Source organism: Typopeltis vanoorti, chromosome 12, assembly GCF_054136105.1.
Source record: "Typopeltis vanoorti isolate ZY-2024b chromosome 12, IOZ_Tvanoo_1.0, whole genome shotgun sequence".
Lineage (NCBI taxonomy): Eukaryota > Metazoa > Arthropoda > Arachnida > Uropygi > Thelyphonidae > Typopeltis > Typopeltis vanoorti.
In genome coordinates this window covers 57,178,399-57,195,420 of record NC_143560.1, presented here as the reverse complement: position 1 = coordinate 57,195,420, position 17,022 = coordinate 57,178,399, and the positions used below count along the sequence as shown (strand labels likewise).

The window sequence follows — 17,022 nt, the reverse complement described above, 5'->3', positions numbered from 1 at the left end:
ATAGGTTTTGTGGAAAAGAATTAAAAAGCCATGGATTACAAATGAAATGATAAGAAAAATGGAAGAAAGAAGAAGATGGAAAAATGTAAACACAGAAGAGGGAAGAAGAAAATACAAAGTATTAAATAATGAACTGAGAAGAGAAACTGATAAAGCAAGAGAGGAATGGTTGAAAACAGAATGCAAAGAAATTGAAGAAATGGAAAAAAGGGGGCGATATGATAAAATGTTTGAAAAAGCATAAGAAGTCTGCCATTAGAAAATAAGCAAGGAAAAGTGATTTATGATATTGAAATACAGAGTGAAAGATGGAAGGAATACATCGAAAAACTTTATGCAAAAAATGAAAGACCAACAAAAATTAAAAAAATGGAAGAGCAAAATGAAATCTCAACAGAAGAAAGAGGTCCTGAAATACTAAAGAGAGAAGTAGAAACAGGAATTAAAAAGTGGAAAGATGGAAGAGTGGATGGAATACCTAGTGAAATCCTAAAACAACTAGAAGAAAGGTATAACAGAAACATGGAAACTCTAAAGATTTCACAGAGAGTATTCTTATACCAATTGAAAAGAAAAGCAATCCTGCTAAGTGCAGTGACTACAGAACTATAAGCATACTCTCACATGCCTCCAAAGTACTGCTAAGAATATTAAATCAAAGATTGTATAATAGAGTGGAGTATTTTCTGGGGGATGATCAATTTGGATTTAGAAAAGACAGAGGAACTAGAGATGCAATTGGAGTAATGAGGACCATATGCGAAAGTAATATAGAAGTAAATAAAGAAGTTTATATTTGTTTAATCGACCTTGAAAAAGCATTTGACATGGTGAAATGGGAAAATCTGATGGAAATATTACGCAAAATAGGTTTGGATTGGAGAGACCGAAAGTTAATAGCTGAATTATATATGAACCAGATGGCCATAATAAAGACAAAAGTAAGAAAAACTAAAAATGTGTGATTGGCAGAGGTGTAAGACAAGGATGCTGCCTGTCACCGACGCTCTTCAATATATTTGCAGAAGAAATGATAAAAGAAGCATTTTATGAAGAGGAAAGAGGAAGAACAATACAAAATATTAGATTTGCAGATGATCAAGCAATATTAGGCAATACCGAAGATGAACTACAGCATCTAATGCAAAAATTTGAAAATATATGCAAGAAATATGGTATGAAAATTAACGCGAAGAAATCAAAAGTGATGAGAGTCTCCAGGAAATCGGGAAGTATCAAGGTGATGATGAATGGAGAAAGTGTAGAGCAAGTGAGACAATACAAATACCTTGGTAGTATAATACAAGAAAATGGAAAATGTGACATGGAAATAAAAGAAAGAATTAACAAAGGAAAATATGCCTTTTATAGCAAGAAAAATTTGTTTATTAATAAAATGAATAAAAATCTAAAGAAAAGGCTTATTAAGTGCTATATTTGGAGTATGACCTTATATGGGTCAGAAACATGGACAATTAGGAAGAAAGAAGCTAAAATGTTGGAGGCATTTGAAATGTGGTTATGGAGAAGAATGGAGAAAATAAAGTGGACTGAAAAAATCACCAATGAAGAAGTATTACAAAGAGTAGAAGAAGAAAGGAATTTACTAAAGACCATAAGAAGAAGAAAGCATAACTGGATAGGACATGTATTAAGAGGAGCCTACTTAAAAGAATGATAGAAGGGAAAATTGAAGGAAAGCGACCAAGAGGAAGAAGATGGCTAACGATGCTTGATGATATAATGGGAGCAAGAAGATATCAGGAAATGAAGGAGGAAGCAAGAGGAAATTTGGGGAAGAGAATCTGCTGAGTTATACCATTGGACCTGTCAAGAGACAGAACACTAATGATGATGATATTGCTCAATATTATGTTCAGTTCATATCATATAACTGTGGTGTTGTAAACATCTTTTTTTTTTTTTTTGGTACCTTTCATATTCTTTTCCAGATCTACAAAACTTAAATATAGATCCATGTTATATTCCCATAATTTCTTTCTCAGTATTTATCTTATAGTGAATATCTGATCTTGGCTTGTTCTCCAAATTTCCTTTCCAGAATTTTTCTTAACCATCATACATAATGCTTGCATAAATCTAACCTGAAATGCTCAGTATTCCTCAAGAAAGCACTTCTAACTGCAAGTTTCTAGCTGCTTCTAACTCACATTTAGAATTTGTTAGAAGTTGGCACTTCTAATTGCGAGCATTCTAAATGTAAGAATTTCGTAGGAATTTCTGTAATTCTGAACATTACATAAATTCTTCTATAATTCTCATTCAATTTTATTTTCATTTTTATAGATGTGGTAATTGTGATCTCTACTTAAATCAAAATTCAATCTTCTAACTAATCCTTCTAGATTATGCAGTACAGCTGCTATAAAACTTCAGCATTTCTGATTCTCTATCATCTATTCCAGATGCCTTTCTACATTTCAGTCTTTTTGATATTTTTTCACTGTCTGTAGTATTAATATGTTAATAGTCAAAGTAATTACCCCAGACATTCAGAATATCTTTATTTTCAGTCTTCATGTCACTTTAACACGTTTCCTTTTACAGTACACTATTCTAAGCTTGTTCAATAGACTCCAGAACGTCTCATGACTTTTGTTTAGATACTTTTATATGCTGCTTTACTTTTCTTATATTTCTCTCTCTCTCTCTCTGTGTTGTTTCAGAGCACATGCTGACTCATTTACTAGGAAATTTTGATATGTTTTACACACACTCACACATGGGGAGGGGCTCTGATAACTACCTGGGGGGGGGGGAAGGATATTAAAGCAACTGATACAACTAGAAGAAAAAACATGCTAGTAGCAGTGTTATGAAGGTAACTTATGTTCTTATATCCTTGTGTGTATGTATTTTTTCTTGTGGTTATATCAGTTGCTTTAATGTCATTTTTGTTCTAGGCATTTATTAGAACTTTCAAGACTCCCCTACCCTGCGTATATAAATTGAATATGCCAAGAAATTATATTCTTGGTTTTATCCTTTATCCAAGTGTAAGTAAACAAAGTTTGCACATGAAGTATCTTCACAACTGGGCTAATTGCATATTTTAGTAACTTTACAACATGACTTTCTGCTGAATTATTATTATTGTGTGGACACCTCCATGGTGTCCAAAGACTCTCCTTGACTCTTCAAAGCACTCCTAACTGACTCTGGCAACCCATTCCACTCATTCACAACACTCCAAGCAACAAACGTAGTCCTCGTACCCCCATTAACCAAACCTTTATTCAACTCCCAGGGATGACCTCTTCTTCTGGCCCCTCTAGTCAAGTGCTGAAACATTTCCAATCCTATAAAACACTTTAAGCAACTTCAGTGTTTCAATCCTATCTCCTCTTTTTCTCCTGTCAACCAACTTCTGCAATCCACAGACCACTCACCATCTTTGTCGCTTGCCTCTGAATCTTCTTCACTGATTCCTCATCCCCAATATCATTCCATTACAAGGATGTGTCAAGGCCTTATAAAGTGGAATAACAACTTCCTTATCTCTACTTGTTTGTGTGTCCTTCAATAGCCAAATACTCTGAATCTTCAAGCTGCTTTAGCAGCCTTAGCAATATGTCCTCTAAACTTTAAGTCTGTTTATTACCCCCCCCCCCAATGTCTAGCTTCGTCTATTTCCTGGAGTACAGTGCCATCAATGTGGCGCCCAACTTGTGATCTATTTATCCCAAAATGCGTAACTTTACGTTTCTCCACATTAAATTCCCTTTTCTTGTCTTGCAAGCTCTCAACATTATCTACTCTACCTGATTTCATACCAGCAAACAACTGAATATTTCTTTTCAGATTATTTTCTATATCATTTATGTACAAATTAAATAGTAGTGGTCCTGGCACTGAACTCTGTTTCTACATTGATTCTTTCCCTCTGTATACCACTTTTTGCTATCTGTCCTGCAGCATTCTCTTATCCACATAACCAGTGTCATATCCATCCCCATTTGTTCTAATTTGCTTAACAGAGTTCCATGTGGTATTCTGTCAGATGCCTTTGCAAAATTCATCAGAATCATCATGTAGCCATTTCCTTTATCCAACTCAGCTGTTACTTGTTACTCTATTATGAAAAATTAGTCATTTACTAAGACATGACCCACCCTTCACATAGTCATGTTGCTCCTCATATAGTATCATATTCTTGAGTAGTTCTCTTTTTGAATTTTTCCAGTACTTTTTTTCACCACACCTGAGATGCTGATTGGTCTATAATTTGCTGCTGCAGTCTTAAAACTTCCCTTATGCAAGGGAATTATTTTGCCTTCTTTCCACTCCCTTGGAACTCTACCAGAGCTGAGACAAATTAAAGAGCTTACTCAGAGGCATTGCAGTTCCCTTGCACATTCTCACAAAACCCAGGCTGATATCCCATCTAGTCCCACATCTGTAATTCCCATCAAGTCCCACATTGAGATTCTGCAGTATAGTAAGAACCTCCAATTTATCCACCTCTGTTCCCACATCAGTCTCTGTCACATATGTTACAGCAGTAACATATGTGACAGAGACTGAGTTACAAAGTGGTCACTTAGTAACGCAACTGTTTTATCTGCTTCTGTCACCTTTTCACCATCAGCACTCATTAAAATTAATCTTCCATAGTCATTCTTCCTATTACTTACCACGTAACGAAAGAACTCATTGGGATTTTTTTTGGCCTGTTTGGTTAGATTCTTCTAGTAATCTGATTTTGGCTTCCTTACCATGCTGATCACCTTTCTTGCCTGAGCCTTTTACTGTTCATGAGCTTGCTGGTCACCCTTCTCCTTATGTACTTGCGACAGCATTTTCTTTTTATGCAGCTCATGATTAATGATATTACTCATCCATTTGACTTATGCCTGATTAACTCTCCTTACCTTGGGGGCATTGTGATCGCCTTGGTTATGGATAGCTCTTCTGATCCTATGACCAGGTTCAATACATCCACATCCCTAGTCCCTTACTGGCTATGCCCTTGATATCAGCAATTTGCTCTCTGAGTTTAGCCCTTCTGTTTTTGTGACATTACTGAGGGAGGAAAAAAAAAATCTTAAAAATATTTTTACTTATGCATTCATTGTTCTTTATTCAAGAAAGTGCACCTGACTGCAGACTGCATGCAAGGAACGACGTTGTTATGATGTGCACTTTCATAACATAACATGGGACCATAGATAAATACATGTTGTAGCAAATTCCCAGTGCATCTACTATAATTATGTTTGCATTGGAAACATATTCAAGAACTAGAAAACTGAAAAATTTCATGAGTTGAATTTCTGAAAAACGTGTTTTTAGGAAAATAACTATTTCATTAACTCAACTTAGGTATGCTTTAAAAAAAAGACCATATGCAAGTAAGCAGTAATTAAATAAATTTGTATTAGATACATAAGAAATAGTTTGATTATAGTAATACCCTGCCTTACTGTGATCCACTCATACAGTACTTTTCAGTTATGACCATTGCTCATCAATATGAGGATGCCATTCACTCGTATGATGGATTTAGTAACTTGTCACTAAAACCACTTCAGCACATGACTCTGTATTTTGCTGTGAATTATAAACTGTTTATAACAGTTATTTTATTGTTAAGAATGGGAGATAAAATTCAAAGTAAGTGTGATGTTGCTTCCAGTGGAAAGAAGACATAAACCTATTAAATTGTATGCTAAGATTGAAATTATTAAATTTAGTTGAGGATGGTGTTTCAAACATGGAGACAGGCTGAGGGCTAAACTTCCGTTGCAGTGCTGTTGTTATAGCTTTTAAAACAAAGATAAAGCTTCAGTTAATACTACAGTTATCCATAAATGTCAGACAGCCTTATTGCCAAAATGGAAAACTTTAATAGTGTAGCCTGCTGACCAGATTGGTTGACATTTTAAGCCAAGCTGTTCAGAATAACGTTTTCATTCGTGAAAATTATTTAATATTTTTCATTTGCATATCTGGCCGTAGATAAATGCTTTATTAGCATCATTTACATACATATGTGGCTGCTTAAAAAGGTTATTAAACCATTACAGGCATCTACAAATGGAAAAAAAAGAAAAAAGTGATTAGCTATATAGTACGCAGTGGCATAGCTAGGGGGGGGTGGAGGGAGTGGTCTGCCCCAGGCAGCACTTTTTCACATGAGACACAATTTTATTTTTCGACGATTCTTCTATTTATGTTAACTTAGTAATTTTATTACTTAATTAATAATTAGTTTTTAACAACTATACTTACAACTAAAATAAACATAAACATAGTGTTTTGATTTCTTTCCCTACATCGTTTTTACTTTTTTATAATATTTTTGGTGTGTATTGAGAGGGGGCGGCAAACTCGGGGACCACTCTAACTACGGCACTGATAGTACGCCCACAAATTCAAGAACCTTTGACACTTCTGTGCATGTCACAAAAAGGAGAATCCATTCCGATAATAGGGTAATCAACCGTCTTCTGGGATGAGTTGTTTATTATTACACGTCAGAAAATTAACTTCTCTTTTATGATCATTGTAGCTTTTAAAGTGGTAACTATTTTGCTTGTATAACAGTTGGAAATTTTTTTCTATAAAGCATGTGATTTCACGTGTTGGCGACCGATTCGTACGTCCTTCATTTTTTTCTTCCCTTCAGCAGGAATCGACTATTCTTGGCACCAAGCCTAGCGAAGCTCTACAAAGTGTGGGCATACTATACAATAGTGGTCTGGAACCTAACTTGTAAGACTAGGCTATGCCTGCATTATTTTTTATGCAAGTACGCTTTTATATAATTAAATATTAGTCTATCTGTAGAGAGAATATTACTTTCGATCCATAATTTTTATTTTATTCAAAAGAAATAAAGATAAAAATTTAGTTAGTAAAATCGGTAAATGAAACATTCGCTTATCTTGGGTGTGAATTTTTCCCTAATGACTGCACGACAAATGTGCTTTGAAATGACTGGGTTATAAAGATGGAACATAAACTTTTATTATTGTTATTATTATGTAACTCCTCTGAGGAAACCCAAGACTCATTGTAGGAGGATACTTTACACCACTAAATACAATGCTATTTTCTACCCACCACTAACAATAGTATTTTTTGCCTGTAAATTGTGTTTTCCTGGCCACCAATTTCCCTGTATGCAGGATGAAAAAAAACTTATTTTTTGTGAGTAAAAACCCTGCTATGTTCCTATGAGATTGGCTAACTCATCTTCAGTTGAAAAAAGACCATATGAAGATTCCTCTAGTTACAACGAGAATCAACTGAGGTTTTTTCAATTAGAAGGATGATGCAATGCCCATTGTCTTTCTACATATAATAAAGCAGAAATTATCTTTTCATTAATTAATGAAATTCATTTCAATAATTCTCCATCTGTGCTTGTTGCTTTTTTAAAAAAAAAAAAAAAAAAACCTCCATTCCACACAAAATAGCTGTTGCTTTAAATGCAATTGTTCCCTTGTGAAAAATGTATGCCACTATTTTACTAGTTAATGTCTTTTCTACATGATTATTTTCAGAACTTTACAATATTTATAGTTAAAGCATTTGCAATAATACAAGCTAGCTAATTTTAAAATATGCTGTATGCAAGTCTAGATAATTAACATAAATTGCATGTACTAATTTTGAATAAACTCTTAATGGATAAAATGTTTGTCTTAAAATAGTTTTTTTTTATGGGCTCAGTAATCACAGATATTCGGATATATTTCTTTAGAAGTACTATTTTCAGATGTATTTAATCTACAAGAAAGGTTATTATGGAATGAAATCCCCAATAGATAGTGGATTAACTGTAAATTGAAACTAATAGTTATTACTGTGTTTTGTAGTTGAAATGGAAATTAAAATAAAGGAACTGAAAATAGTAAGACAAGGTTTTGTATTGTATTGCCTTTGAAACTGCAAGCAACTGGTTACAATTACATCACAGCTTATGGCATTTCTTGAATAGTCCCTGAGGAATAGTCGTGTCATGGGTGTAGCTCATGGTTCATTGTTAGGTACCGCTTTGGTTGTTGCCAACACAGCACTGATATTTTAAAGGACAAAAATAAAGCCGAAAAGAAAAGCATTTTAGTAACTACGAAATTGCAAACTTCAAATTAATGCTTAATGGTCTAAAACAAATTCTCTAGTGAAACTGAGTCTCTAAATGGTCAGTGGGGGGGGGGTATTCATTTTAAAAGTTAAACATGTTTGAAAATAATGAACTAAAAAGCATACAGAACTATATTTTTAGATGGGAAGATTTCCCCATTTTTCAATACCTCTTGTATTGAAAGCTAGATTTTTTTACTATATTTTTAAACTTTAAACTATATTTTTAGATGGGAAGATTTCCCCATTTTTCAATACCTCTTGTATTGTAGCTAGCTGTTTTATATCTTACACTAGTGTAACACTAACAGATCAGTCCATGTATTCATCTTTTGTTGGACTATTCTGATTGATATAAGAATATGTTGTCAGTAGAATTTTGTGCCTATATATGTGTGTAGTATTGAAGGTAATGTTACTAATACAAATACACACAAAAATGCAAAGGAAACCTTATACAATTGGGACTATCTTAAAATATGTTGTGTGCATGATTTTATTTTTAACTTTTGTATTACTTATGAATTTTAGTTGATTAAATTTTCTCACATAATAAACTAAAATATTTTACACTAAATATAAAATGTGTTTGAGATCTGTCATTTTTCCAGCAGGGATCATTCTTAGCCTTGAATATAAAAATTAATATTATATTAATTATGCTTTTCTCTTAGCATGGTGACATGGATCAAAAAGAAAGAGATGTTATCATGAGAGAATTCCGTTCAGGATCCAGTCGTGTTCTCATAACCACAGATCTTTTAGCAAGAGGCATTGATGTGCAGCAAGTGTCATTAGTAATCAACTATGACTTGCCAACTAACAGAGAAAATTATATCCATAGGTAAGTTATTCTGGTGCTTAGGCTTATATGTTGATTGTTACTCAAAATGTTATAATAGCTAAAATAGATGATATAATTAAAATAATTTATTTCCTTATATTGCCAAAGTCAAATTGGCATTAGCAGGGAACAGTACAGAAGTAAAAATATATGCATGCAGGTGCTACATTAATAAGAGAAACGAGGCAAGTCTTGATTTGTGCCTTCTAGTATGTTTGATGGGACATTCTTGTTAGTTGAACTAATGTCAGAGAATAAGCATTTCCCCATGAGGCAGTTTATGCTTCCAAGCTAATTCATTTTGGGATTGTTTTTTTTTAGGACCAAGGCATATTCGAGGAACAGTCTTTGATACTTGTATTTTATTTGCTTCTGTGAAGTAAGGTGGCCATCTTCCAATGGATTTTGTGCCAGGTATCTACGTATGGACTGTGCCTTGAAATCTGCCTCCATCCTAAAAAACATTCCAACTTTGAATATATTAGATGCATTAAAATTGCTTCAAGTCTAGGAAATGCTTATTCTCAAACCATCAACCAGACTGCCAATCAAACCCAATATGTGGCACAGTTTGGGTAGAATGGAGTTATAACTGTCAAAATGAATGTATTCTACTTTGTTGTATTGCAGATGCACTACCTAGCAAGCACAAGGTGTGTAGGGAGTGAACCAACATAATATCAAACAGAAAGAAGTGGAGGGGATTTAAAAGTAAGAATCAGGATTGTACCCCTTAAAAGCTTGGGGGGGGGGAGACAAATTACAAACAAACAGCCCTAGTTCAGCTTGGGGGGGGGAGACAAATCACAAACAAACAGCCCTAGTTCTATGATTTAATGCTCAAAACAGTAAATCATAGAGCTAGGGCTGTTTGTTTGTGATGCAGCCCTTGCTACAGAACTAAACAATCTTAACTAAACTTTTTTCCAGTGGCTACAAATCCTTCAAATTAAAAAATAAAGTAAAATAAAATACTACATGCTTTCCTCCCCCCTCCCCCAACACACACACAAGCAAAGCACCACTGTTTCATATATCTGGGAAAAGATATTTAAAATACTAGTGAAATATAGCCATCATGCCCCCATCAAACCATACATCAAATTAACAATGCTGATCCACTCTCCTAAAGACAGGTTTCATCCCCTGTCACACATGGAATGTATGAAGTATCCTATGATACATGCTGTGCTACTATGGACAAATAGGAAGATCTGTTAACATCTGCCTCAGGAAAAAAAATGCAAAACATTCATTACCATCATTATGGCAAGCCTGATAGGCATGCTTTGGACATTCCTTCACCCAGGATTAGATGGAAGAAAACCAGTTTGCTATATATATAAATCATTACAAATCAGACTATTTTTAGAGTCAGCAATGTCTATGAAGCACTCTCCTGACCTCAACAAGTATGGCTGCAGTAACATGCCAAAAATTTGGGAAATAGACATCTTAAAATCAAAACTTCTGTATAACATTAGAGGATGCCAAATTAGGACTTGAGGCCTTTTGTCTGTTATAGTTTGAATTGTTTCACTTACTCATCTCATATTGACTGTAACAATTAGTTGTGCTCTGAAGATGCTGGTTTGAAATCCAGCAAAATATAAGCTAGTTAATAAACGTTTTTATGATTTATTACTTTTATGTAATATATAGAAATATATAGAAAGAGATGAATAACATCCAACACCCAAGAAGATAGAAACACTGTACTGTGCTTGCACATCTGTAAGCAAAGTACAGTGTTTCTGATGTGTAATTCTCAGCCGAAGATATGAAAATATTTATACTTGTTTTGTTGACTTTCAAAAGGTATTCAGTAGTATTGACTACAGGAAGATTTGGGCAGCATTACAATCATATGGACTAGATGACAGATTGATAATGTAGTAGTAATATTGTGTAGTAGTAATATTGAAATAGCACTAAAATAGAGAATTAGAAAATGATTTAGGAACTTGTTGAGACAAAGAGACTGTCACTAGGACGGTTATGTTAATTTCACATCTGGGAAAAAAAAGTGATGGAAAGATACATAGTGTGAAAATTAATCATTTCAGATAAAATTAAAGATGCCAAAAAATTATATTCTTGGTTTCATCCTTTATCCAAGTGGAAGCAAAAAAAGTTTGCACATGAAGTAACCTCATGCAGGGCAACTCGTATATAGAGGCTAATGACTTCACATCAATTTTCTTAGTATCCCATAATGCAAAGCACATATCCTTACACAGACATGTATAATGCTGTAAAAATAAATGTATTTTTATATGTTTCTTTAATTTTTTGATTGTATACTTGATTCGAAATATCTATTCATTTATTTTACTTATCTTAACTTAACAGTCATAGCTTGTTGTCTCCTTTTTATTCTACCTTGACGGCCTTGGAACTTCTTTAGATCGAGTTCCCTGGATGTTCTACCAGGGGTACCTTCACTCCTACAAAATCGCTGAGTCATGGCGGGAAAACCCCGTAACTCGTTGATACTTGATTCGAAATATCTATTCGTTATTTTTTCTTTTATTTATCTTAACTTAACAGTCGTAGCTTGTTGTCTCCTTTTTATTCTGCCTCGACGGCCTTGGAACTTCTTTAGATCGAGTTCCCCGGATCTTCTACCAGGGGTACCTTCCCTCCTACGAAATCGTTGAGTCGTGGCGGGAAAGCCCCTTAACTCGCTGACCTCCGTGCCCGGGAATAGCCTCAGGTCTACATTCTAATTCTGTCTGGGCTATCTCTTTATTTGCACAATATTGGCGGTCAAATTTAACAATTCATACTAACAATTTTACAGATTATATATTGGTGGTTAAATAATTCAGCAAAATTCATTCTAATAATTTTCCACATCACATAAAACACTCATGAAAATTTGTTAATTTAACTACAAGTATTTCTTATTGACTTTCTTTCTCAACTAAAATCGGTATATAAGAATTTTATAAAAATTCTTTCTATACAAGATTGTACAATGCAATGCATTATGGGAAGGGTCACTACACAGACCAGTTTCGATCTTACCTTCGTATCACTTCTGGATCTAGCTCCCACTAATGAGACCTCAAAAAAGGTCACACTATCTACCTGTATGTGTAGATTTTCTGTAAACCTACACATACAGGTAAATACATTCATCAGCAGTCACGCCACCCCTCCCAACAATATGGGATTATAAAAATGCTTTATAACAGGGCAAAATTAATTAGTTTTTATAATTAATAATATAGTTTGTTTCCTAAAAAAATATAAGTATGTCTAACCAATGTATAAACCTGTCTACAAGAATTGTTCACTATAAAAAGTTTAAAGTTGCATTAAACTTATTAACATTTTTAGATTTTAAAATTTCTTCAAGATATTTGAATTTTCATTGTAAATTTTTGCTTATTTTCCTTGCAGGATTGGCAGGGGAGGCCGATTTGGTCGTAAAGGAGTAGCCATCAATTTTATTACAGAGGATGACAAGCGAACTCTTCGGGATATTGAGCAATTTTATAATACACAAATTGAGGAAATGCCAATGAATGTTGCCGATTTAATCTAAAGTTATTATGGGCTAAATAAAAACAGTATAAAGTGATTTGGGAACTCTTGATTTCGCTGGCTCTGAAAGAAAAGAAAAATGGATGGTTGAGTGCGAGAGAGGGCAGGAAAGAAAAAGAGAGAGAGAGATGGACAGACAGAGTTCCAGTCAATTCTGTTAATTGGTATGAAGTCCGAAGTGTGTTGGAATCATTCTCCTGTCATTGAAATTATATAATTTTATTGCACATAGTGTTGACTGTGCGTTTGCTGCCAAACTCCCCACCTCCAACAAAAAAGTTGCTTTTTCCTATCCTTTTGCAATCATTCTTTTGCTGAGATTGTTACAGACAGTGCATGTGCTACTCGACTTTTTTTTCTTTATCCATCACTCATTTATTTTGTGTATATGCACATGCATGTGTTAATTATCCTTCATCACAACTGTAAATCTTAACACTTTGATGTCTTATGTACAATTGGATACTTGTTTTGCTTTATAATCCCCCACTCGCTCTTTTTTTTTTTGGCTGGCTGGCCCTTGCATGCAAAATAATAATACCATCTGATGTGGAACTGGTATTCTGTTGAGCATATGTTAGTAACCATCACGAAAGGTTGTTTGTAGGATGTTTATGTAAAAGGAAATTGTTAAATAAAAACTTCGCAAATGTTTCTAGAAATTACTTGTCCTTTAACAGAGTAGCATACACTGCTATTAACAAAATAAAGGATAATAAATACTTGGGATGTTATATTTTTTTGTTTAAAAAAAAACTGTAAATATGAAGTGTTTATTTGTTTTCTCTCAATGGCTAAATAATAATATAAAACATAAACTTTTATAGAATTTTTTTTCCCCCAAGTTTCTGATCAATGTAATACACATTACTTATTTTTAGTAAGTAAGTAAATAGCTAAATCATTTCAGGGATATTTTATATGCTCTTTATAATTTTAAGTATAAATTTTAGACAAAAATTTTTCTTATGGCAAAATTTATAACTGTGTTTCCACAGTAATAAGTGGTGTAAATTGAGCTGCTTCCATTATGTGGTGAACACCAGAATAAATATGATTTCTCATTGAAGCTGTATTCTTTTCATTTTAAATAGAAGGAACATAAGTATTACTTGAGATTTGGATCTTAACTTTTTTTTTTTTATTTATTTACATAGTAGTTTACATTACTAATAGATGATAGTCTAGTATCTAACTAATCTTAGATGAAAATTTTAGATCAGTGAACTTATGAAATATACCTTTTTGAATAAATTTATCAGTGAAATTAGAATTGAATTTTACAGGGTTTTCACCACTGTTGCTAATTGAATCCAAATTTAAAATGACTGTTTACGATATATTGTGATTTCTAAACCTATACAGTGATCTAACATTCATGCTATTGTCATTTGTACCTTACAGTGGTATCAGTGAATACAGAACTGTTATAATACTAACTAGGCAGAAAAATCTAATTCATTTAGTTTAAATAAAGACTTTTTTTTTTCTGTCCTCCATTATTTTGTATAGTCTGTTCCGTGCATTTGTTATTTAGTTAGTTACTTTTTCTGTGAATCAGGGTCATGAAAACTAATTCATACATTGCTTTCTTTACTTTGGAGACACCCCCAGGTCATGCCCATTATTTTCATTAAACATTTACAGTTTGTGTGCATATTTCTTTATATTTCATCTTTCACACACACATGTGATTTAAAGTTTACATATTGGTGTAGTTATTGTCTAGTTCAATGTTTCTCAAACTTTTGTCTATCACAGATCAGTTAAATCTCAGATAATTTTGTGGCCCAGCAATATAAAAAGTGCAAAAAAAAAAACAACATATTATAAGAACATAATTGCATTTTATTTGAATATATAATACATTCATCATGTCGTACATTGTAACTTATAAGTATTTATATAATAATGAGGAAATAAACATACTAAATTTAATTGCTTCTTTGTTCTTGCTCCCTTTCAACAATTACGTCAATGTTTGGTTGCAAATTTGTTAAAGCTAGGCGAAGAGGTGGACCTACAGTTAAATCATTTCTTAACTTCGTTTTCATAGTTGACATTGCCGAGAATTCTGATTCACACAAATAAGTTGTTGCAAACAGTAGTAACATCATCATTGCTTCCTTATGAAAACTTGGATATTCATTCCTAATTTTGGTCCAAAAGTGATTTAAATTCATGGTTCCAAAAGACATTCTTGTTCTTTGTTAGTTAAATTATTTTTATTGTGCTCTATGAAAGGACTGGTAATCCACAAATTCATTTCTCGAATATCTGTGTCTTTTGGGAAATATTTCTGAAATGCCATCATATAATGATTTTAAGTGATGGCAGATAATCGTATCCTGTTTATTCATATCTAAATCTTGTGTGTTTGTAAAATTAAAATAAGACACAAAAATATCACAATTTTTTTTCTGCAACTTTTATTTGCCAAAATCCCAGTTTCTTTCTGAATCCATCAATTTTGTTATATAAATGGAATATATTTGTCATACTTCCCTGCCAACTTAAATTTAAGTCATTGACATATGAAAATATATCACTTAAATAAGCTAATTTTGCAATCCACTCTGTGTCTGAAAAATATGCTGAGAGTGGAGACTTTCTTTCAATCAAGAATATTTCTACTTCTGTTCTTAATTCAAACAATCTGGTTAGTAATCACTCTACTGCAGAATAACCACCTTACTTCAGCATGAAGTAATAAGTGCTCATGTTTTTCACCTACTTCTTGGCAAAGTATTGTGAACAGTCGTGAATTAAGATCACTGGTCTTAATGAAATTAACAATTTTTATGGAATACAAAAGAATTTGTCACCTGATGTTATTTACATCAGGTGACAAATTTTTGGCAATGCGTAACTAAAATATCTGATGAAGCTATTTCTTGAATTTGTGTAGTAAGTCCTGAATGTTTGCCCGTCATATTAGCTGCTCCATCGGTACATATACCAATGCAGTTTTTCCAATCCAAAGTATGGTTACAAATGTGTGCATTGAACACATTAAAAATTTCTGAACTTGTTGCATCTGAAGCTAATTCTAAACATGAAAACTCCTCTTTTATGTCCTCAGCAATATAATCTATGTAACAAAGCAAAATGGCTTTTTTTTATTTATTTATTTTATTTTATTTATTTATTTATTTTTGAAACATCTCATGATTCATCAATTTGTATTGCAAACATTGATGTTTTTTTGTTTTTTTTTTTTTCAATTAATTGATGTTCAACATTCTCAGATAATGTTACAATTTGGCTTCCTATCGTGTCATTAGAAAAGGGAATTGATTTGAGTTTGTCAGTATGTCAATCCGAACATTTCAAAACACATATCTATTAAAAGAGGTTTTATCAAATCTGGTGGTAAAAGTTTTTTTTTTTTGTTTGTTTGAGTGATGCGGAGTGCTACTAGATATGAAGATTCTAATAAGAATTTATTTTGTATTAAATAATTTCTTCTGTAATTTGAAACTTGCTTCTTATGTTCAAAATATTCCAGAGGTTTTTCTTCTAATTCAGTATGTTTTATCCAAAAATGCAACAAAAGCTTGGATGTTTCATAGCATGATTAGATTTAGCTTCATGACAAATTACACACATTGGATGCAGATCTTTTTTGGTAGAAACAAAATCCCCCCCCAGGTCTATTTCCCTTAAATCTTAGAATAGGATGAATGTTAAATTAGTATCTGTACTTATTTGATACATTTACTGTCTAATTTTCCTTAAAACTTCATATAACAGTGGTCTGGAGTCTTTGAGCAGCTGTTTTATTTCTCATCTCACTCATAAACGCATATGACTTTGCTTGTTGTTATTTCATCGTTAAATCATTATTATTATTATTTTTTTTTTTTTCTTATCAGTTTATTCATCTGATGTCCTATTTTGGGTAACCTTGATTATTTTCTTATGTATGCTCATATTTCATTTGTTCTCTTCACTAAAATACTAAAGGTGCTTTTGTAGTAGTGCAGACATGTGGACAGCACTTTTTTAAAAAAATATTAATCTTGCATATGAGGTTGCAAAACCTATACAAAATTAGTGCGTTGTGTGGCCAAGCAGATCAAAGGGCAAAAAAAATTTGATTAGTTGGTTTGGCAGATTTAAAGTTGGAATATGAATGGATGTTGATTATAGCTGTTCATTTTCAAAGGCTTAGAAGACAGGTTATTACTATTAGCAACTCCATGGAGTACTTAGACTCATCAAGGGAGGTACTAAGAGTCATGACAAACACTATCCAGTATTTGCCCAGTATCTATCATAATTTGCTTTGAACTCATTCACAGTCATAGCACCCACAACACTAGCAACCTAGTTCTAACACCCTTACTAACTACACTCTTACTCAGTTTCCATGGATACCACCTAGTTATCCCACACCACACCTGTTCTGAAAAATTTCCTCTAAATTAATCTTGTAAAAACCTCTCAGTTATTTGCATGTCTCAATTATATCATCCCTTTCTGCCTATCAACCAGTTCCTGTAACCCATAAA

At 33.0% G+C, this 17,022-nt stretch overlaps 1 protein-coding gene across 1 annotated transcript in view; it reads left to right on the top strand.

The window, feature by feature from the left end:
- LOC150100812 (eukaryotic initiation factor 4A-I-like) overlaps window positions 1–13,577 on the top strand; it is a 245,289-nt gene extending 231,712 nt beyond the window's left edge. Inside the window, exons 9-10 of the mRNA XM_090402124.1 lie at window positions 8,787–8,956; window positions 12,365–13,577. Of these exons, the coding sequence (XP_090258250.1) occupies window positions 8,787–8,956; window positions 12,365–12,509 (315 nt within the window). The 3' untranslated portion in view covers window positions 12,510–13,577. The remainder of the gene's footprint in view (window positions 1–8,786; window positions 8,957–12,364) is intronic.
- Window positions 13,578–17,022: the final 3,445 nt, after the last annotated feature.